Source organism: Hakea prostrata, chromosome 7, assembly GCF_041222555.1.
Source record: "Hakea prostrata isolate BN-2017 chromosome 7, UWA_Hpros_2, whole genome shotgun sequence".
Classification (NCBI taxonomy): Eukaryota; Viridiplantae; Streptophyta; class Magnoliopsida; order Proteales; family Proteaceae; genus Hakea; species Hakea prostrata.
Genome location: NC_142606.1, coordinates 10,192,603 through 10,215,896, shown reverse-complemented (window position 1 = coordinate 10,215,896; position 23,294 = coordinate 10,192,603). Strand labels below are relative to the sequence as shown.

The 23,294-nt window shown below is 37.7% G+C and overlaps 4 protein-coding genes across 4 annotated transcripts; 2 read left to right on the top strand and 2 right to left on the bottom strand.

Moving 5' to 3' along the window:
• The first annotated feature begins 5,006 nt into the window (after positions 1–5,006).
• LOC149009642 (anthocyanin 5-aromatic acyltransferase-like) lies at positions 5,007–6,373 on the top strand. Its single transcript, XM_089163785.1, has one exon. It carries the CDS (start codon positions 5,007–5,009, stop codon positions 6,360–6,362), a length of 1,356 nt encoding a protein of 451 aa, XP_089019911.1. The 3' UTR covers positions 6,363–6,373.
• Positions 6,374–10,276: 3,903 nt separating this feature from the next.
• On the top strand, positions 10,277–12,284 carry LOC149009641 (anthocyanin 5-aromatic acyltransferase-like). The gene has a single exon (XM_089161434.1). The coding sequence runs from the start codon at positions 10,358–10,360 to the stop codon at positions 11,714–11,716; it is 1,359 nt and encodes a 452-aa protein (XP_089017560.1). The 5' UTR covers positions 10,277–10,357; the 3' UTR covers positions 11,717–12,284.
• Positions 12,285–13,207: 923 nt separating this feature from the next.
• LOC149009640 (putative xyloglucan endotransglucosylase/hydrolase protein 6) lies at positions 13,208–15,689 on the bottom strand. The gene is made up of 4 exons (XM_089161435.1): positions 15,395–15,689; positions 15,217–15,317; positions 14,927–15,123; positions 13,208–13,819 (listed from the first exon to the last, which is right to left on the bottom strand). The coding sequence occupies exons 1-4, from the start codon at positions 15,576–15,578 to the stop codon at positions 13,414–13,416; spliced, it is 888 nt and encodes a 295-aa protein (XP_089017561.1). The 5' UTR covers positions 15,579–15,689; the 3' UTR covers positions 13,208–13,413.
• A 1,378-nt stretch (positions 15,690–17,067) lies between these two features.
• LOC149009639 (putative xyloglucan endotransglucosylase/hydrolase protein 23) lies at positions 17,068–18,340 on the bottom strand. Its single transcript, XM_089160945.1, has 3 exons — positions 18,064–18,340; positions 17,779–17,972; positions 17,068–17,601 (listed from the first exon to the last, which is right to left on the bottom strand). The coding sequence occupies exons 1-3, from the start codon at positions 18,328–18,330 to the stop codon at positions 17,205–17,207; spliced, it is 858 nt and encodes a 285-aa protein (XP_089017071.1). The 5' UTR covers positions 18,331–18,340; the 3' UTR covers positions 17,068–17,204.
• Positions 18,341–23,294: the final 4,954 nt, after the last annotated feature.

Sequence of the window (23,294 nt, the reverse complement as noted above, 5' to 3'; positions counted from 1 at the left end):
TGCTCTTCTCAACGACGGCTGTAGATCACGAATTACAATTTACAGGAGGACCGAGGACCCATGGAGTTAAGGTGATAGGATTTTTCTTTTTAATAATTTATTTTTTTTTACTTGTAGGTTCACATAATTTGTGGTTATAATGCGGTCGGTTCTGCGCAATAACAATTCAACGACACTCAGTACCATTGGATTAAAATTTCGGTCAAGAAAAAAATTTCGACAGAAATGTTGGATCCGACAATCCAAATTTTTGTAGAACAATTGAATATTAAATGGACAAGATTGAAGCTTTTTGGAAGGGACTAGTGAGAGCTCAAAACACTAAAATTATTGCTCACTCAATGGATTCCATTCCGGTTTTGATTTAAGTTGGTTTGTTTCTTTTGATTTGAAGTAATTTCAAAGTATTATGATCCCGGTTTTGCTCACTCAATGGATTCCATTCCGGTTTAATTTAAGTTGGTTTTCCTTTGGCGCTGATCCCCAAGGAGAAAGGTATTAAACACTTAAACCAACAAGTAAACTATTATATCCCCTTTCGGTTTCTCTCCCCCACATTTTAACATATCTTTTTCTTCTTTTATAGAAGAATGAAATCAAATGGGTGAAGACAAAAAGAACAAGTTGTGGGATGTCGAGTAGCTTTTATATATTGGAAAATTTGGTTGGCTCGTAACAAACTCTTATTTGAAGGTGTAGAATTCTCTTCATTGCAGGTTGTATAAAATGCTCTAAGGTGTGCAAATCATCTTTTGAAATATCAATTTGTAGTTTTCTTTTCACTTCCATTATCCCAAATTAGGGAGGATAATGTCCACGGGAGAGCACAAATAGCTTAGTGAATTCTTGCAGAAAGAATATGAGAGTTCGGATCACTTCTCCGTTGGTGGAGAGGTATGTGCTCTCTTCACGTATTTTCACTATATTATTAAGAGTGGGGTTAACAACGAGACCCACTAGAGTCACTCTTCTAAATAAAAGATCCTCTAAGCTTCTTAATCTCCATGACCAAGTCAATATACTTACCATGGAGTCGAAAAGTTTTCTTCAACAGATTGAATTGCTGCCATTAAATCAGACCTAATCTCTACTCGTGATACATGCATTTTGCTTCAGTTAATGCGCAGGATTGTTCATGCAGACCATTGGATCGAGATTAGTCGGTCGAAATCCGATGATCGAGTGTTCTGCTGAACGTGTCCTGCGCATTAAATACGGAGGACATAAGCAAAGTCCGGGAAACACTCAATGCAAGTGCAGTATCCATGCCTTTAATGTCTAGGACACAAGCAAGGTGTCCGTACCAGTACCACTCAATACAAGTGCCTTATACATGCCTTGCCTTGCCTTGCCTTGCCTTACGAACCTTAGTTCCAAAAACATAATAATAGTAATAGAACAACATTATCTATGATCCAACGTCTTACGTCTTCCCCTGTTCTTTCAGCAGTTCTACTCTCCTTCTGCTTATTCTTCTTATTGCTTCTGCTTAGATCTCCTTTGGTTTACTTTCATGGCACCATGCCAAGAACCGAAGGAGCTGGAGCAATGCCAAGTAGCTCCACCATCAGGTTCTGTTCCTTCAGGGGTCTCATATTTCCCTCTCAGCTTCTTTGATCAACTCTGGTTATCATTGCCACCCCCACAATTCCTCTTCTTCTATGACTACCTCTACCCAACAACTCAATTCATCCAATCTCTCCTTCCTCGTATCAAATTCTCACTCTCTTGCACATATTTAAAGCTGCCTAAAGTTGGCATCTTTCATCTTCTTCTTCTACTTTTTTTGGATGAAAGCAGATATTAGCTTGGGATCCACTAATTTCTGTCGCATGATTAGATGTTGTTATAGCTAAATTAACAAACCAAAGTTGGAGAATTGGGGATGGGAATTTTTCGTACTTAATTATTTGTGTTGTCTTAGCAACATGCATTAACCTAGAGATTACATTAAGATGTCATATTCTTGCAATTGGCTTTGGTAAGAGAGTTGGTAGTGCATGATGATTGATGCATATCTCTCTTATTTCTAGCCCTTGATATGTTGCTTCATCAATTCCTACTTGTATACCAAAAGTGTTGCCTCCAATTCATCCACTACATTTAATTTGCCAAAATTGATGAACCTTATATGTCCACCCGCATAGAACCCCATGCTCCATCCTGCAGTTCTTATCCTTTGGTAAATATCCCTGCACACATTAAGACAATGTTAATAGTCTGTGGCATATTAGTGCAAATATAATCTTCAAATTGTCTAGGTAACACATAGTCATTTTGTGTTGAAATTGGTTGTGGATTTAGACAATTGTCTTTGTTCTTTTGTAGTTGTAAATCTACAATCCAATGGTTTACTTGAGAAAGCACCATCAATTGATTGTGTATTTTTTGTGTAAATACCCTTGAATTTCTCTTTTGCCAAATGAAATTGCTAAGTATTTATAAAAACAGATAGAAACCATGTAATATTTGACTTACCCATTTGAGATCGGAAATTTTGACACAAACTCATAAGAGATGTATCGCTCCAATTTTCCGTTCGTAATCCCAATGGGCCAGCAACATGAATTCTTTTCACCCAATAACAAGATATAAATATATGCCAAATTGTTTCATTCTCCTTCTCGCACAAAACACATTCAGGCCGGACATTTGTCCACTGAGCTAATTTGCTCAGACCAGTAATCTTGCATTCAAGACATGCCAAAAGAAGGCTTTAAATTTTGGGTGAATTGGTGACTTCCACATATACTTACACCATGTCGCAAATTGGTATCCATGGGATGAAAAGCACACCTTTACTATTGCATACAAGCCAGTTTGACCGAGAATTCCCCATTTGGGGAAAATAAAGACCACGACTCATTTTGGTCCGAAAGAGTAAATGGCAAAGTTATAATGGGGGTGAGGTTAGAGGAAAGTGAAGAGATCTCTTTGTTGGGTATTTGTAGGTCATTGAAAACTTCAGCCACCGTTACTCGTCGTTTTCATAGAGAGAAATCTTGTAGATGTGTCAGACTATGCCTTCGAGAATGTATCAATGGATCAAACCAAAAGGATGTCTGTGTTCCATTCCCAATTTTGCGAATCACCATTGTCCTTAGTTGAGAAAGAATATTGGTGATACTATTCCAAATCCACGATCCCTTCTTAGTTTATCAAGGTGGGCCTTCGATAAACCAAAATAACATTAACTACTATGATTATGTCTTTCATAAGGGCTCACATGATGGCCCATAGATTGGAAATGGGCCTGGGCTTACATATATAAAGCCAAGAAAGGAGGGTTTAATTGACACATTTAATAGAGTCCAAATCCTCTATCTGAAAGAGTAGAAGATTTTGCTCTTCCTACACTCTTTAATCATATATTTAAGAGGGAAATTCACCTTTAAACACTAACAAAGTTAGGGACAAAGGCAAGATTCAACAGGGGGGGAGGGATGCAAGTGCTAATATTTCACATATGAAAGGACGGCTAGATAAGCCAAAAACAAAAGAAAGACTGCCAAAAGAGAAAATCTTAAAAAGGATTGAGGTGGTAGTCCCCCTTGACCTTAGGGTTGTTCTTCCTCTGGACAAGGTAGACTAGAAATGGACTTTCTTCTCAAATTTATAGTGGAAGACGGTGAAAAGAGCACAATCCTCAAAACCCACCATTACACATTAAGGAGGAGATCCCACTATGAGCACTATTTATATATAATATAGAGAGAGAGAGACTAAAAATAGACCCTCTTCCAAATGTGGTGGAGGCCGCTGTGAAACACAGTCATCTCCTCTACCCTCACAGATAGAAGATGTCAACTCCATTCAACCCATAGCATTATTGAACCACATTACTCCAAGTAACTTTTTATATAGAGCCCTAAGCTGTAGAAAACTGGCGCCGTTTAGTGCAACTTGCACTCGTCTTGTAGCTTTTGTTGGTACGGTAGACACCCATCACTCAAAAGTCCACCGTAATAACATCAATTTAAGGTAGTAAAACATAACAAAGGCAGAGAGGATAGAAAAAGTTGAAGTCATTTGAAGTTTTTCTGAAATCAAGGTTTAAAGTATTGGTATTGAGTATTGTATCGGTCATGTGATTTTAAGAGACGTATCGTCCTGTATTGAGTATTGTATCGCTCTGGCTAATGTATTTTAGTGTAATTCAATGGAGAGACGTATCGTATTGGTTTGGTCAAATATGGATACGTATCGGCTAGTATCGTATAGTATCGTGGGATACTTTAAACCTTGTTTGAAATCATGTAAAAAGAAGCTAGCCTTTAGTAACCGTACCTTGTACAATGATTTCTTATGGACAATTTTATTAAATAGAAAAGCTTACAGTGTGCTGGGCCAGGGCTAGGATTGACCCAGTTCTTTATTGTTTCTCACTTCAACCGAATTCACAGAGATAGAGATAGAGACTTACACAATGTGCTAGTGATTCCCAGAGGATGGAATAGTTATGGAACTCTTGTGAAGGGTCAAACCAAAGTTTCATCTCTACTCTCTATCACCTTTCCTTCTTACAAACACATTTATTTGAAACGAGATTCGGACCTCGACCATCCATTTCGATTTTCAATACAGTTGAAATGAATAGTCGAAATTTTGATCTCGACTGTGGACAACACATGTTTAATATGCACCATTCAAGTTCACTCCCGTGCAAGTGCCTTTAATGTATCGGACACAAGTACAAGCAAGGGCTGTGAACCACTCCGTGCTTTTACCAAAAAAAAAAAAAAAACCACTCCGTGCAAGTGCTTGCCCACGCCTTCCCCATGCCTTGAACATGCCTTGCCCTTGATTAAATAGTAATAAAGTAAAGCTTGCCTTACGAACCTTAGTTCCAGAAACATATTAAGAATATAACTATATAAGTATATAACAACGTTATCCATGATCCAGCCTCCAACGTCTTCCTCTGTTCCTTCTGCAGTTCTACCTTCTACTCTCCTGCTGCTTATTCTTCTAATTGCTTCTGCTTAGATCTTCTTTGGTTTACTTTCATGGCACCATGCCAAGAACCGAAGATGCTCGAGCAGTGCCAAGTAGCTCCACCATCAGGTTCTGTTCCTTCAGGGATCTCACATTTCCCTCTCAGCTTCTTCGATCAACTCTGGTTACCATTGCCACCCCTACAATTCCTCTTCTTCTATGACTACCCCTACCCATCAACTCAATTCATCCAAACTCTCCTTCCCCGTATCAAATTCTCACTCTCTTGCACCCTTATCCACTTCTACCCTCTCGCAGGAAAACTCTCATGGCCTCGTGATTCTCCCAGACCCATCGTCCGCTACACCTCCGGCGACTCTGTATCACTAACCATAGCCGAGTCTGACTCCGACTTCGCCTCTGTTTCCGGCGACCAGCCAAGACAGGTTCATGAATCCCATCTTTTTGTTCCTCACTTGCAATCTTCTGGACCAGTTCTTCCATTGCTATCAATACAAATCACAGTCTTCCCAAATTTGGGTTTCTCCATTGGAACCGCAAATAATCATTCCTTCATGGATGGCACAGCATATACCCACTTCATGGCGACATGGGCTCTGTTTTCCAAATTAGGAGATGCAAATCGAAATCACCCACTTCCCTATTTGGACAGAACGGTAATCAGGGACTCAAGTAGGATTGAGAAGGATTTCCTGAACGAGTTAGACAGGTTTCTTGGATCAGAATCGGTTTCTGGAAATAGATGCTTAAGAGTTATGGACATGAAGCTTGAAGCAGACATGTTTCGAGCTACGTTTGAGCTCAATCCAACCAACATTAAGGCACTGAAGAATCGGATTCATTTATCCACCTATGGGGCAACTTGCGCTTTCATTTGGGTTTGCTTGCTCAAAGCAGAAGCAATGGCGGACAGCAACATCACTTACAGTCGAAGTCGGTTTGTGATGAATGTGGAATGCAGGGGAAGGTTAGAGCCACCGATTCCAGCAACATATTTTGGGAATTGTGTGAGGCCCTTTGTGGTTGTTGGAGAGAGAAGTGATCTGTCAGGGGAAAATGGAATTGTTGTGGCAACAGAATTGATAAGAGAAGCATTGAGGGAAGTGGAGAAAGGAGCTCTGATAGGTTTCGAGAATGGTATTTCAGAGATGCTAAATTTGGAATCGGGACGAGTCATTGCAGCTGCTGGGTCGCCGAGGTTTGGGTTTTATGGGCTGGATTATGGGTGGGGAAGGCCCAAGAAGGTGAAATTTGTATCAAATGATCGAACGGGATCCATATTTCTGAAAGAGAGCCGTAATTTAGATGGAGGAGTCGAGATTGATTTGGCTCTCAAAAAGAAAGAAATGGACGTCTTCGCTTCACTCTTTGCCACTGAGTTAAAGGGCTTCCACCCTCGACTCTAGCTTAGCTTAATCTCTGGTGGGTGATTTTCAGAAGAGTGAAAGGGAGAATTTCATCACCCACTTGGTTGTTTTTTTTCTTTAGTTTGCAAAGCCTTGGAACCTTGGTTTCCAAGGCTTTGCCTTGATAAAACCAAGGCTTTGCCTTGATTTGGATGTTTCTTTTAAGCATAAGGTATGGGTATATTTTGTAGGGCTTATCGATAATTTCATATCTTTTTATTTTAGCTAAGGTATTATTGTCATTTTATTTTCTGATGTTAACACCTTTGGAATGTTGTTCATTTGAGGGGATCCAAACATAATATATAGGGTAATAGGGACTAGACCCTAGTTTAGCCCCAATTTAAAAAATGTAAATGTAAAATTTCCTATTGTCTATTTGTAGTTTGAACTATTAAAACTAAATCGAATGGCTCAAACAGAATCTTAATGGGCTGTGTTTCGGCTTAGGGGTACAATCCAAAACTAAATCGCAACCCGTTATAATCCATTTTATAGTTTTACACTAAATATTTTTTGAATTGGCTCTCAAAAAAAGAAAGAAATGAATATCTTTACTTTAGTGTTTGTCAAGAGATAAAAGATCTCAAAGCTCGGCTCTAGCTTAATCTTTGGGGGTCATTTTTTGCTGCGTGAACAAGAAATCCTTTCACCCTCCTAAATGGTTCATGGAGAATATGGTGGGAGGGTGGGGAGTATATTTATAATTCTCAGTGATATAAGTAAAGGTATAATGGCATTTTCGTATCTTTATATTTTACCATCTGACTTATTCTTTTAAGGAGACCCAAACATAATATACAAGATAATTGGGACCATACCCTAGTTTAGCCCCAATTTAAGAGATAAATATTGAATTAACTGTTGTTTATAGAATTTAATTTTACTCCAAGAAAATGGAGTTTAATGACATTCAAGAATAGAACAAGGGTATAAACCGTTCACTTGCAAACAATAACGGAATCATTCTAAGTAGTACTAGTTTCTAATGTGAAGTATTCTTAAGTGAAGCATTTTCTTATGCACAAAATGATAGACAAACTCAATATACTTAGTGTTGGGAGGGCCTTTGATAAACCAAAATAACATTATTTACTACGATTATGTCTTTCATAAGGGCTCACATGATGGCTCACAGATTGGACATGGGCCTGGGCTTACATATACAAAGTTGGGAAAGGAGGTTTTAATTAACACATTTAATCGAGTCTGGATCCTCTACCTGAAAGAGTAGAAGATTTTGCTCTTTTTACACTCTTTCATCATATATTTATGAGGGGAGATCACCTTTAAGCATTAACCAAGTTAGGGAAGATGGCATGTTGGAAAGCAAATAATCTATCATTTGCAGGAAGGGGAACACTAATGCAGTTTGTAATTTAATCGATGGCACTGTATCAGATGCAATGGGTCAGATTCCCAAAGAAAATATACAAAAAAATTGATGGGATTTGTCGACGGTTCTGGAATGGGAATCCTGGGAAGCACAGACAACTGAATATGATTTGTTGGGGAGAAATTCTGCCAACCTAAAGAAAAGGGCGAATTGAGATTCAAGAAAATGGATGATTATAACGCAGCTTTGTTACTTAAACATGGCTGGCGGATGATCACTCAACCACAGGCATTGTGGGTTAGAATTCTGAGAGCTAGATATTTCAAAAATTGTTTGGTTTTTGATCCCAAAGTGGGAAAGAAAAGAGGGTCTTAGACATGGAATAGTATCTCAAGTATATTCCCACAACTAAAAACAATGGTGAGTCGGCAGGTAGGAAATGGAATGCAAGACTTCTTTCGGTTTGATTCCTGGCTACCACAGCAACAAGAAATGCTGTCAAATGCTTAAGATTTTTTCATATGGCAACGGCGGGTCATGGTTGCTGAAGTATTCAACGACCTCCAAATGATTGACAGGGAGATTTCCTCAAACTCTCCTAACCCCACCCCCATTCTAAATTTGCCACTAATTTGTCGGACCAAAATGATGTCTGGGTATCTCGGTTGTTTCCAAATGGGGATTTTTCCGTCGAATTAGCTCTTTGTACAATAATGGAGTTGTGAGCATCACCTTAGACGGATCACATGGATATATGGTGGAAGTTCATGTGGAAATTGCCAATTCACCCTAAATTTAAAGTCTTCTTTTGGCACGTACTGAATGGAGGTTTACCTATTAAAGCTAAACTTACTCAATGGAATAACATCCAACCTGACTGCATCTTGTGTGAGAAGGAAATGGAAACTATCTGGCATGTCTTTATATCGTGTGACTACACAAAGAGAATTCATGCGGCCAGGCCATTAGGCTTGAGAACGGAATATTGGAATGACACATCACTGTTAAGTATGTGTCAAAATTTTCAACGGCTACATGGATCTTCTTTGTGTTCATAATCACTGACTATTTTATATGGCAAGAAAGAAATTGTAAAGTTTTCTCACAAAAGGTGCCAGACCTATTATCGGTACTCTCTCATGTTAATAGATGGATTGTAGCTTTACAGCTACAACAACACGCGAATGAGAATCTTGAGAATCTACCTAATGACTCAATGGATGATGTGCTGATATCTACTTGTATAGAAGAACATATTTGCGCATTTATACCAACTAAATCTAATATTGTGTTAATGTGTGCAGGAATTTTTAACATACAGATGAAAATTGTTGGATGGAGCATGAGGATTTCAGTAGATGGACATATTCGGTCCGTCAATTTTGGCAAGCTGAATACTGAAGATACATTGGAAGCAACATTTGTTGGACTACAAGTAAGACTTAATACTACAAAAGATCAGGGACTTGAAGTGGGAGAAATCTGGAGTAACCACCGGGCATTACCAAATTTCTTACCCAAACTTGTCGCTACTTTTTGGCCAATACATGTAATAGTTAATTTAATGCAGATAACTAACATAACACAATCTGTTATGTTTGATGCATTCCCATTCTCAGTGCTCCATCAATGGGTTGGTAACCTAGCTCTAATAGCAATAGAAGCTAATGGCTTGCAAACTAATATTTGTAAGTGTTTTTATTTAATATAACTTTCTTTTTTTAAAAAAGAATTAAAAAAAAAAAAAAAGAGGAAGAAAGAAAGAAAGAAAGAAAGAAAGAAAGAAAGAAAGGTAGAGAGGATAAAAAAAGTTGAAGTCATTTGAAGTTCTTTGAAATCAAGTAAAAAGAAGCTACCTTTCAGTAAATGTACCCTGTACAATGAATTCTTATGGACGGTTTTATTAAATAGAAAGCTTACAGTGTGCTGGGCTTGGGCCAGGACTGGCGCACTTCTTTATTGTTTTTCACTTCAACCGAATTCACAGGATGTGCTGGTGATTCCAAAAGATGAAATAGTTATGGAACTCTGTTGAAGGGTCGAACCAGAGTTCCATCTCTGCTCTGAATCACATTTCCTTCTTGCAAACACATTTGTTTGAACCGAGATTTCGATCTTGACCTCCGTTTCAATTCTCAGCACCTTAGAAATGAACAATGGAGATCTTGACCATCAGCAACACATGTTTAATTCACAACATTAAAGTTAAATGTAACACATGTTTACAAATTCACGTCCATTACAAGTCTGTGAACCACCCTATGTAAATGCCGTGAACCACAAGCAATGGCAGGACACTAGCAATGTCTGTGAACCGCTGAACCACTCAATGTATGTGTGTGAACCACTCAATGTAAATGCCTGTGGACCACTAGCAATTGCATGACACTAGCAATGTATGTGTGTAAACCACTCAATGTAAATGCCTTGCCCTCTACCCAAAAAAAAAAAAAAAAAATGCCTTATCCGTGATTAATTTGTTAATAAAGTAAAGCTTGCTTTACGAACCTTAGTTCAAAAAACATAATTATAAATAGAACGACATTGTCCATGATCAACCTCATACGTCTTCCTCTGTTCCTTGTGCAGTTCTACCTTCTACTCTCCTGCTGCTTATTCTTGTAATTGCTTCTGCTTAGATCTTCTTTGGTTTACTTTCATGGCACCATGCCAAGAACCGAAGGTGCTAGAGCAGTGCCAAGTAGCTCCACCATCAGGTTCTGTTCCTTCAGAGATCTCACATTTCCCTCTCAGCTTCTTCGATCAACTCTGGTTACCATTGCAACCCCTAGAACTCCTCGTCTTCTATGACTACCCCTACCCAACAACTCAATTCATCCAATCTCTGCTTCCCCGTATCAAATTTTCACTCTCTTGCACCCTAATCCACTTCTACCCTCTCGCAGGAAAACTCTCATGGCCTCATGATTCTCCCAGACCCATCGTCCGCTACACCTCCGGCGACTCTGTATCACTAACCATAGCCGAGTCTGACTCCGACTTCGCCTCTGTTTCCGCCGACCAGCCAAGACAGGTTCATGAATCCCATCTTTTTGTTCCTCACTTGCAATCTTCTGGACCAGTTCTTCCATTGCTATCAATACAAATCACAGTCTTCCCAAATTTGGGTTTCTCCATTGGAACCACAAATAATCATTCCTTCATGGATGGCACAGCATATACCCACTTCATGGCGACATGGGCTCTGTTTTCCAAATTAGGAGATGCAAATCGAAATCACCCACTTCCCTATTTGGACAGAACGGTAATCAGGGACTCAAGTAGGATTGAGAAGGATTTCCTGAACGAGTTAGACAGGTTTCTTGGATCAGAATCGGTTTCTGGAAATAGATGCTTAAGAGTTATGGACATGAAGCTTGAAGCAGACATGTTTCGAGCTACGTTTGAGCTCAATCCAACCAACATTAAGGCACTGAAGAATCGGATTCATTTATCCACCTATGGGGCAACTTGCGCTTTCATTTGGGTTTGCTTGCTCAAAGCAGAAGCAATGGCGGACAGCAACATCACTCACAGTCGAAGTCGGTTTGTGATGAATGTGGAATGCAGGGGAAGGTTAGAGCCACCGATTCCAGCAACATATTTTGGGAATTGTGTGAGGCCCTTTGTGGTTGTTGGAGAGAGAAGTGATCTGTTAGGGGAAAATGGAATTGTTGTGGCAACAGAATTGATAAGAGAAGCATTGAGGGAAGTGGAGAAAGGAGCCCTGATAGGTTTCGAGAATGGTATTTCAGAGATGCTAAATTTGGAATCGGGACGAGTCATTGCAGCTGCTGGGTCGCCGAGGTTTGGGTTTTATGGGCTGGATTATGGGTGGGGAAGGCCCAAGAAGGTGAAATTTGTATCAAATGATCGAACGGGATCCATATTTCTGAAAGAGAGCCGTAATTTAGATGGAGGAGTCGAGATTGATTTGGCTCTCAAAAAGAAAGAAATGGACGTCTTCGCTTCACTCTTTGCCACTGAGTTAAAAAAGGGCCTCCACCCTCGACTCTAGCTTAGCTTAATCTCTGGTGGGTGATTTTCGGAAGAGTGAAAAGGGGAATCTCATCACCCACCCACTTGAATGGTTCTTTAAGCTTTAGATATGTCATCGCCTGCCGCTACAGCTAGAGTCGGATTCCCGGAAAGCAATAGAGCTTTTGGATCCATGTTGTGTGGATCGTGGGAGGTTTGGTCGTTTAGTTGAGCGAATTGGTGTTTTGCTGCATGAGATGATGAGTACGCGATGCGTATATGTTGGACGTGTTGCTAATAAGGCTGCTAATTGGATGTCTAAGTTTCCACTCGATTTGGAGTGCTCTTGAATGTTCTTTCAAGATGTTCCCCACGGGTTGGAGGAGATCCTTCAGGCGGATTCTGATGCTGCTTCCTTGTAGTTTCTCTTTGAGTTCTTAACTCCGTTGTTTTATTATTGAAAGATATGTGGTATTATAATAAGTAAGGACTTATTGATAATTTCATATCTTTTTATTTGACTGAGGGTATTATTGTCATTTATTTTCTGATGTTTACCCCTTTGGAACGTTATTAATTTGAGGGGACCAACCATAATACATAGGGTAATAGGGACCCGACCTTAGTTTAGCTCTAATTAAAAAACATAAATGTAAAATTCCCTATTATTTGTAGAATTTAACAGGGGTGTTTCAATTTTTAGTCCGAATTGCCGGCCGAAATCCAACTTTATTGCGCTGTGTTTGAGCTTTGTGATCAGTTTCATAACTGATTTAGCCTTCCGAGGTGGCCTCCTGACCCCAGGGTCAGACCACATCTAACATTATTTTGCAGGTCATTCTCCAGTGATCTCAAGACTGAACAAATTTTGGACACATCATACCTAAATGGTTTTTAGAGAATATGGTGGGAGGGCAGGGAAGTGGGGGTATATTTGTAATTTTCAATGATACAAGTGTACCTATACTGACATTTTCATATATATTTGATTTTAATTGAAGGTATTCTGATCATTATTTTACCATTTGACGCGTTCCTTTGAAGAAATCCAAACATAATATACAAGGTAATAGGGATCAGAACCTACTTTACCCCTAATTTAAGAAATAAATGTTGAATTCCCTATTGTTTGTGGGGTTTATTTACAATCAAGAATAGAACAAGGGTATAAACTGTACACATGCAAATAGTAACGGGATCATTCTAAGTAGTATTAGTTTCTAATGGAAGTGTTCTCAAGTGAAGCATTTTCTTATGCACAAATTGATAGGCAAGGTCAATATACTTAGTTTTGCACTTGTGTCTTTTATTCAGCATATCTATATTATTATATTTTGGGTGCATTTGTAATTGAAAAAGATTTTGGATTAATTACTTGTATAAGAATAGAATTGCAATTGTATGATATTAAGGTTTTGAGTTTTTCTATAAATAATTTATGTGGGATAATATAACAAAACAATACAAATAAATAGTAGCACTTTGTAAGGTGTGAGAGTGGTGAAGATTTTCAGATATATAAATTGTATGTTTCGCTTGTATTCTTTTAATGGTTGTGGATCCTTCCCAACAGTTAAGTGTGCACAGAAGACTAAATTGATGGTCAAACGAGAACAAAAATCCATCCAAATTGTGAATTTGAAAATGCGACACGAGAGCTCATTAACATTAAAAACAGAAAGATCTACACATTGTGGATCTTCAACACATAACAATATTTTTGAAAAACACTCGGGTTTAAATTCCGGATAAGCATTCTGGTGGAGGGGTTTGGTGTCTGGACCGGTCTGTGCAATAGTCATAGACCATGTGGTTCACCCTGACCCACCGATACTTTCTGGCTTGATATGAGTTGAGTTGTTGGTACGATGGTCCATCCCACCAATTGTTGGAATTATTATTAATGCACCCAGACCCAGACTCGGTTGAGCCAACAACACCACAACCTTCAATATCGAAATCCTTGTAATAAGCATAGAAGGGAGCCTTGGACCAATCAATCTTCTCCATTCCTCCACGTGTCGCCCAATTATCGGCTTCCCAAAGTGTCGAGTAAATCCCCATTGGCTGTGAGTTTGGGTATGGAACTCCCTTCGCCTCATTGTTCTTGTAGACTCTTATGGGAACATCATCCACAGAAAACCTGTTCCAAAGAATCAAAATCTCAAGGCTCTTAAATGGAAATAGCTAGAAATCCAAGGGTGGTAGTTAGGGATCCTCTATGACATTATTGCTTGCCCACAACTCTTTTTGAGGCCACATATTTAAAGCTGCCTAAAAGGAAGATTGCCTTTATGGAACCTACGGCAAGGTGGGCCTTTGATAAACCCTAATAAAGTTATTTACTATGATTATGTCTTTATTAAGGGCTCATTTGATGGCCCACATATTGGACATGAGCCAGCCAAGGCTTACATATACAAAGCCGGAAAAGGAGGCTTTAATTGACACATTTAATTTAAGTCTGATACTCTTACACTCTTTCATCACATATTTAAGAAAGAAGTCTACCTTTAAGCACTAACAAGATTAGGGACAAGACCAAGATTAAATATTGCAGAGGGAGAAAATCTTAAAAAGATAAGGGTGGGGGAGGGGCGATAGTCCCCCTTGACCCAGGGTTGTTCTACCTCTAGACAAGGTAGACTAGAAATGAACCCTCTTTCCAAATTTATAATGGAAAACGGTGAAGAAAGCGCAATCCTCATATCCCTACGTTCCACATTAAGGAGGAGGTCCCACTCTGAGCACTATATATAGAGAGACCCTCTTCCAAATGTGGTGGAGCCCATTGAGAGGGGATCATAGTCCTGTCCTCTACCCTCACAGATAGAAGATCCAAGTCCATTCAACCAATAACATTATTGAACCACATTACTCCAAGTAGCTTTTTACATAGGGCCCTCAGCTGTGGAGAACTGGTGCCCTTTAGTGCAACTTGCACTCGTCTTGTAGCTTTGGTTGTTACTGTAGAACACCCATCACTCAAAAGTCCACCGGAATAACATCAATTTAAGAAGGTAGTAAAAGATAATAAAGGAAGAGAGGATAGAAAAAGTTGAAGTCATTTGAAGTTTTTTGAAATCATGAAAAAAGAAGCTAGCTTTTGGTAACCGTACTCTGTGCAATGAATTCATATGGACGGTTATACTAAATAGAAAGCTTACAGCGTGCTGGGCCTGGGCCATGACTGGGCCCAGTTCTTTACTGCAACCGAATCAGAGAGAGAGAGAGATTGAGAGAGACTTACACAATGTGCTGGTGATTCCAAAGGATGGAATAGCTATGGAAGTCTTGTGAAGGGTCGAACCAGAGATTCACTCTCTGCTCTCTATCACCTTTCCCTCTTGCAAACACATTTGTTTGAACTGTGTAAGGCTGCCCTGTTCTGTTCCCCAAGAACTCAAAGTCCAGCTCGTCTCGGGTTTCGTTTGTATCTGAGTTCATCTTCAGAAGGGCAAAAGATGGTCTCATCAGGGAAAAAAGACAATGAAAGATGCACGGAAATGAGCCAACAAGATTAATAATGCATGGACTCACATAGAAAGCTGTGACAGTCCCTGCAGAATCACCTGGAATCAACTTTATGTTCATGCTTACACGTCCGAACATGTATTTGTTCTTGGATGCAAACCCACAACCTCAAGAGAAACACAGAGAGTTAGCTAGCATTATCTCTGAGAGAAAGAGAAGGAGAGAGAGGTTTTATGGAGTATACCAGAGGTTTGGTCAAGGAGGAGTTGAATTCCGGTGCCATTGTCCATTTGCTTGAGATGGGTTTCAGCCCAAGTGATGTGAAAATCCTCCAAAAAAGTTGCAGGTCTCCCCATTGATGGAATGGTGAAGAACATCATCTCCACGGAGATAGCCAGGAGGAGAAAACCTAATATATTAGTTGCCATCTTTAGCTCAGATCCTCAAACGAGAGTGTGTGAATGATGCAATTTGAGCTCTAACAGGAAGGAGATTAGCAGATGACTCTTTACTTTTTTCATGCCGAGTTTCCCACTCCAAGTATCTGTTATATATAATTTCATTTTGGAAAACCAGGTTCAAGAAAAGAAAAGCTAATTATTCATCAGGGACCGCAAATGCAAATGGCTGTTCAATCCTTAGACAAATTCAAAATTCCATCCATACTAATGCTTCTGGCCCACACACTAATGAGACCATTAGACCATGACCACTAGGGGCAACGCTAATTTAATATTGGTGGGCTAGGTTATGGGTACCAAGATTTCGCTCAGAAGTCAGAACACAACAAATTTTTGACCTAATCATTATCATTAAAAAGAAATTCTAATCGGATGGCTAAGAACTTGTCATTTTTCTGACGCATTTTCATTTAATTAAATAATTCAAAAAAATGAGAATATAATGATCTCAAAATCAAAATCGATCCAATTCTGACAGAACCAATTGATCAACAGATAGCGCTGACAGTGGGGAAAAGATAACTTCAAAACAGCTCATTTGGAGCTTTGGTGGATCCTAGTGGACCACTAGGTGGTCCCCACTACTATATCTTGTGGATGGTCGGTAGATGGTTCTACTTTTCCATGATGATGATATGGTCTACATCGTTTATGGTGATTGTCTTTTGTGGGTCGTTGATCACAATGTAATTCAATACGAGCATGACACGTGGATCAATTAATAATTCTGTAAATTAAAGTTAGCGGTCCTAATATGGCGAAGAACTTCAGTGCTGCATACAACCACGATCGAATGAATGATTCAGGTCAAAATCTCAACCCCCTGATTGTCTGTTGTTGTTTTTTAGTAACCTAAAAAACTTAAAAATAAATACAAAATGAGTGGTTAAGATTTCGACCTCAATCACTCAATTCGATCATGGCCATATGTAGCTCAGTACTGTATATTAATGTACAACACTAAAGTTGAGCCCCTTATGAATGCCATTTGATGATCACAACAGGTCAGAAGCTACCATATCCAATTCAAAGATAAGATGACATTTTTGGATAATGTCTTTAATGGTCGGAATGGGATGGCTTTTGAATGTGGTATTCTGAGGTTTATATCTGTAAAAATTTCAAGGGATTGGTCAAAGAAGATTAATCTCTATAATTATTAAAGAAGTTGGAGACTTCGAATCTCCTTAGGCACCGTTTGGTTGTTAAGTCTAAAACAGCCGAGAAAACAAAATGGTTGAGAAAAAGTTTATTTTTCAATGAAATCTAATAGTATGACTTGTTTTGTTTAATAGGCTAAACAAATTGGTAGAAGTTAAGGAAATTTGTCTGTTGATGTTGATGTGGTATGTTATTTTTTTTTCACTTCAATTATTTTTAAAGTTCTACAAAATCCTTTAATTTTTTTTTCTGTTTGATTTCACTACATATGGGTCCCACAAATTCTCATGGACTCTATATGTGTGAACGATTGGAGAATTACGTATATCAATTCCTTGCTCTCAAATATCTCACTTGATACAAACAAATCAAGAAGTCCTTACAATATTCTAATACCAAGGTGTAAATTTATTTATATTGTTTTAATTTTGCTTATGCAAGTGTGCATTCAAGTGGGAGACCTTGAGAGAACCGTTTGGTATCGGTACAATAATTGTAGATCATATACTTAGATTGCACCCATTTCATTCTTGCTTGGCCTGTTGAGTCTAGACCTTCCTTTAGCCAAGAAGTGTTGTTGGAGTTGGATGAACAGGAAGAAGACCCTGAGCCTGAATTGCTCCATATGCAGGCTTGGCAATTGAAGTTCTTATATGAAGCTATAAATGGTGCCTTACTCCAATCTGTCTTCACTAGGCCACCCCTTGTTGCCCAATCATCAGCGTTCCATAGACTCGAATATATCCACATCGGTTGATCTTTCGGGAATGCAATGCCACGCGATTCTAAGTTCTTGAACTCTCTAATGGGTGTTCCATCCACTGAGAAGCTGAAATACATCAAAGAAAAATGAACGAAATACATATATCAATTTAACCCAATTTGGTATATGGGCTCTATAGCGGGTCTTGGATCATAAAGGGTTTGAATCAACTTGTTTTACCAGTTTCGGAGTTTTTGACAAACTACTCTAAGTACTTTAGAAAGAGAGAAGAGGGGCTCTTACAGTATTTGTCGAGGATTCCAAAGTATGGAATATGAGTGGAAGTCAGCAGTGGGGTCAAACCAGAGATAGAACTGCTGCTCTCTATTGCCCTTTCCTTGGGTGAAAACATTAGTGTGGAGAATATAAGGATCACCACTAAGGTTCCCAAGAAACTCAAAATCGATCTCATCGTGAGTCGACCCAAGTGATGAAAGCTGAAACAAATAAGCACCATATATGGAACTAATTAAACTGATTAATTAGTGATCAGGAAGAGTAGTTAATGATTAAGCTAAAGAAGCTTACATAGTAGGAAGTAACTGTTCCAGCAGAATTACCAGGAACAAGCTTGAGCTTCATATCGATCTTTCCAAATAGATATTGATTCTTGGACCGGAAACCCGAACCGGAAGTTTTGTCCAGTGACAAGGTGAGAAGCTCTCCGTTATTCAGAATTTGAGCTCGGTTATCACCCCAAGTGATATCAAAGTCTTGGTTAAAGTTTCCAGAATGGGAAGCCATGAAAAAGCTACACAGAAGAGAAAACAAGAACAGTTTTCCTGTGGAAGCCATTGTTGATAGAACAGATTAGACAAATTGATGAAGCTTTTGAGGTTATTACTCTTATTTATACGAACAACCCAAGGGAGAGGTGAAAGAGTGAATTTCAGAGGCGGCTTTCCGTGGGGACCAATTGCTATATGCTACACAGCTGGAGAATGGTTTGATCTGAGTTTTTACGTAAACTGATTTCCAGAATTGTTTTCTCCCATTTCCTTCTTTTGTTTTCTTCTTGGGCGAAGATCCTTTTCAGGGTTCTAGTAAGTGGCAATTACTGGTGTTAGTGTTGGGTTTAGAAGTCTTGTAAATATGTAGGTCTATATAATTATAATTGAATTAGAGTTTTGAAACAATTAATATTTGAACTGTATTAAAATTGTAATTATATTGGAAGTGGAGTTTTAGGTTTTTTTTTATATATTTTTTTTAAATAGTCTTTATAGAATAATCTACTTGAGGTGTGAGAGTGTGAAATTTTCTGAAAATAGTGAAACTTTCTGTCTCTGGATAAATAAGCAGAAAACTTTGTTTGTGTTTTCTTCTTTGTTCGTGTTTTCTCATCCATATCACCAACCCAATAAATACTTATGTAGTCATTGTCCAAACGAATGATCGATTAATGTATTTATAGCACAATGATTGTTTGTGCAGGTAGAACTAACACCCTTTTTAAGTGCAAATAGGAGGAACAAGTCAAAATTGTAATTCATTATTCATTGCTTCGGAGACTTTGTTTCAGAAATTGCATGGTTTAGGCAGATGTGCACATAAAGCCTGCAGCCGTCACATTTAAGATTCTTGCTTAGCTCAGTAAAGTGGGTGATAGGTAGAAGTTATCTTGCATTCAAATACCTTAGAGTTCATTTCCCCAATCTTATCTCTAACACACATCAATAATTGATTGTCCTAAATGTGATAGTTTTACCTAAAAAAAAAAAGGGGGGAAAATGTGTGATGGTGATTCTTTAATTCGAATAGTCTCAGAACTCAAAGCCTGATGAATCTTTGTTTGGACTTATTTACATACGTGAAGATGAGTCTGCATTCTCTGTCCATCAGGTAGACATTTGCAATCGCTCACACTTCATCATCATACAATAAAAGTGGGACTCAGTGAAAATCCCACTTCTGATTCATTTTATTAATAGTTAGAAGTGGGTCTTGCTTGTATTGTGTAGTGAAAAAGTATGAGAAAAATACAAACCTTTATGTGACATATAGAAGATTCAGACTCTATGAAAATGACTAATCACCTAATTTTACGACACCCCATTTATGAAAATATACAACTTAATTACCAGTTGTGTAGCAATGTTAGTGTCATACAACCCACTTCATTTTTCTGATGAGGAATGACCAAATCAAAATTCTCTTCTGAATTCTGATGGGCAAAGTCCCACATCAAGAGCATTGAGAACCTTATATTATCTGGGTAGAGAAGAGAGGAGGATAACGATGGACTCAGCACCTTTTCAATCAATCCAGCTGTGAGTAAGAGCACTTCAATTCAATGGGAAAGTTTATCTTCAATTATTGGTACATTACAAATTAAATATCTTTTTGCATTCTATATATATGGAGAGATAACCTTAGCTTTCATTATCAAAGTGGGTTTAGCAGTTCTTGGAGAAAAAATTAGAATGGGATTAGAACATTGGTCAGACTGAGCTACACGCAGAGAAGTCTTAAGAAAAGATGAGAGATTGGAAATTGCTGGAATGTCCATATAAATCAAGCTGGAAAGTTTTTCAGACGACTTTTCTTTTGGGTTTTCTTGTACGAGAAAGAAAACTCCAAATCTCTTGGGACCAGGTGGTTCTAATTTTCCATGAAACAGCTTGATCATGTTTATTATTATTCTATTTGGTGAGCCGTCGACCAACCAGTTGAGCATTATTATAAGTAGTTTGGTGGTTTTAATTAATGTAATAAATGAGATTGGTTTTGTTTGTTGGTCAAACATGAATTCTTTCCCGGATTGATATCCTGTCCATTTCTAACAAGCAAATGGACCTTATAGATGTGTGACAAGTGTATTTATAACACATTAAAAGGTTGAGATCTATTTACATATTACATCAACTTTTATTTACTTTTATTATTTATATATATATATATATATATATATATTTTTTTTTAAATTTAATCACAATCATATAATGTGACTTGCAAATGAATCTTAACCAATGCAGGGTTGGTAGAGTGGTAGAGATTCACATTTTTCAGTGGAGAAGTCGTGGGTTTGACCCTTGAAGATAGCGTCTCTCCCCTAAGAATGTAATCAAGGTGCGTGCAAGCTGGCCTGGATGAACTGGAACCTCAGCTTTCTAAAAAAAAAAAAAAGTCAGTCTAAGTTCATTAATATAACCCATCAAAAGAAATGGGCCTGCTATCAAATAGAAGAAAAATGAAATGGGCCTATGGTCTTAACAAGAGTGCGTCCATGTAAAAATCCCATGAAGTTTATGGTCTATATTATGTGTATCATTTCAATGGAAGTGATACACAATTACCTTCCCTTTCCATCATGAACTCAAATTCGTCATAGCTCACCTTGTTTTGTTGTCTCCCCCTCCCTTCTGTCTTCAGGTTCTTTGTTGCTCGACTTCTTTTAATGAAAATTTCATATTGTTGACAAAACCAGCAAAACATCGATATATCGGCAACATTTTGCCGACATATGCCTATGACGTTTCACCGTACTTTCTATTTCTACGTTGTCTTCTTCTTTTTGTTCGGTGATCTAATTCAATTTCAAACGAATTTGAAAAGAGTGATGGCTTTGTCGTTTTTTCATGTTTCCAAAATGCAAAGCCTGTTGGTGCCACTTCTGGCGATGTTGTTACTTCAAAATTATAAGTTCTCTTTTTTAACATCTCTGTTTTAGGTCCAAAACGGCCAAAACGGAAGAACTAGAAGCAACAGTTGTTCACTTGTTCCAGATCCCCATCGATTTCACAAACTTAGGGTTGCTGTCTCATTCATCACCACCCCAAAACAAGGTTCTAAATCTAATCAATTTGCCGGCAAACACAACATAACCTCTAGAAACCTACAATTTTTGTTGACAACAGATGGGACGTTACTTGAAGCTTGAGAAAAGAGGAGAATCTTCTTACAAGACTGCAACGGCGATTGAGGATCCGATCAGAAATGGCGACTTTCCCGACATTTCGATCGTTGACAATAAATAATATCGACGACTTTTGGAAAAACCCATATCGCTCATGACCTCGTGGATTTTGTGTCGGGTTCTATTGACATGGCGATATATCGCTGCGCCGACTTTTGGTACCTTAGTGCATAAGGTAAGTTAGAGGGTTCCAAAGTGGGCATACGGTTTCAACCTGTCTTGATTGGTGGGTTCTCCATTTTATCCGGGTCAATTTTTGAAGGTAAGAAATCTTGGTTTTCTATTTTTAAGGTATAAAATATCATGATGTACTTGGGAATTTATTAATATTAGATTCCAGCCGGTATTAATTAAATTTCAATCAATACCTTCTTAAATAGGTACTCCTATTCATAAATGTTTTTACACATCTCTCTATTTAATTTTTAAGTAAATTATATATAAACCTCTTGGGTCGGTAACCTATTAAGTTTATATTCTTAAAATTTAATATATTATAAATGTTCATTTGTGGTTAATGTAATTAATATAAAATTAAAAAAAGACGAATTTATTCTTGACCCATATTCTTATAAGTGAAAGAAAATAAAAAAAAAAAAAAAAATTGAAAATGGGTCGGATTGTTCTTCACTTTTTGTTTTCTTCGTTGAAAAACAACAAAAAGTGTTTGAAGATAAAGATGGATAATTTAGGTCTGTTTGGTTACATGATTCCAGAGATTTCAAATCTCTGGATTTAGAAATGGAAGATTTATACTCGTTTAGTTGTGTGAATCTCTGGATTCATGAAATCTAGAAATTCATCTTTTTACACTAAAAAATGTTAAAACATTTAAACCATGACTCTATAAATGTTTTTTTTTTTGGATGATTTTAGGGCCTGTTTGGTTACTTGAGTCTGTAGATTTCAAAAATTTAGAGATTTCAAATCTACAGACTTCAAATCTTTAGAGTCATGGTTCGTAAAATTAATTGTTTGGTTAGTTTGAATTTTTGGAATGAAATTTCTAGATTTATCCTAAAAAAATATTTATTGAATTATGGTTCAAATCTTTAAGGCTTTGATAGTATGGATGAAATCTCTGGATTTCACCTCATACCCATAAATCTACAGATTCACACAACCAAACAAGTAAATATCTCCCATTTATGAATCCAGAGATTTGAAATCTCTGGATTCGCTTAACCAAACAAGCCCTTAGAGATTTCATTCCAAATATTCAAGTTAACCAAACAATTAATTTTATGAACTATAACTTCATAAAATTGAAATCTATAGATTTGACATCTCTAAATTTTTAAAAAATCAGTAGATATTGAGTCATCAGCTAATCCCATTTAAATTCCTAAAACAAAATAATTAAGATGGACTGGATCTAAATTTAAGTAAAAAATTGGGGTGGTTTCTTGCCATATTTGAATCTCATGATTCATGAACTTTTAATAATAAAGAAAAAGAAATTCATGAACTTTAACAAAAAAAGAAAAAGAGATTCATGAACTATCACAAATTGCATTTGACTCTTTCTTTTTTTGGGGGTCGGATTTTCATTTTTCATATTTGATGATATTTATTATCTTTTCAGATTATAATCACCTATTTTTTGGTTGAATGCCTTTAATGCATTCGAAAAGGATTCTAAGATTATGGAAAAAAAAGGTAACTTTACCTTCTGATCACCAAAAATAGATTTTCACCTATAAGTAGTGAACAGTGACTTACATAGTCATCTAGATAAGCTTAAGTGAGGTCTTGTTTAATCCAAGAACAGTAATTACCAATTTTCAAAGAGTGAGTTTGAATTGCTCTCGTTTTTCTCCTATACGTTTTCTTCTTCATTTTC

What these genes read in the sequence shown, in the direction of transcription:
- LOC149009640 (XM_089161435.1), bottom strand. Translation starts at nt 15,578, where the DNA reads ATGGCAACTAATATATTAGGTTTTCTCCTCCTGGCTATCTCCGTGGAG. An exon ending in CCTCCTTGACCAAACCTCTG is followed by an intron (nt 15,318 to 15,394) that starts GTATACTCCATA and finishes GTTTCTCTTGAG; the next exon opens with GTTGTGGGTTTGCATCCAAG. An exon ending in GGACTGTCACAGCTTTCTAT is followed by an intron (nt 15,124 to 15,216) that starts GTGAGTCCATGC and finishes GCCCTTCTGAAG; the next exon opens with ATGAACTCAGATACAAACGA.
- LOC149009642 (XM_089163785.1), top strand. Translation starts at nt 5,007, where the DNA reads ATGGCACCATGCCAAGAACCGAAGATGCTCGAGCAGTGCCAAGTAGCT.
- LOC149009639 (XM_089160945.1), bottom strand. Translation starts at nt 18,330, where the DNA reads ATGGCTTCCACAGGAAAACTGTTCTTGTTTTCTCTTCTGTGTAGCTTT. An exon ending in GAACAGTTACTTCCTACTAT is followed by an intron (nt 17,973 to 18,063) that starts GTAAGCTTCTTT and finishes TATTTGTTTCAG; the next exon opens with CTTTCATCACTTGGGTCGAC. An exon ending in TGGAATCCTCGACAAATACT is followed by an intron (nt 17,602 to 17,778) that starts GTAAGAGCCCCT and finishes GATGTATTTCAG; the next exon opens with CTTCTCAGTGGATGGAACAC.
- LOC149009641 (XM_089161434.1), top strand. Translation starts at nt 10,358, where the DNA reads ATGGCACCATGCCAAGAACCGAAGGTGCTAGAGCAGTGCCAAGTAGCT.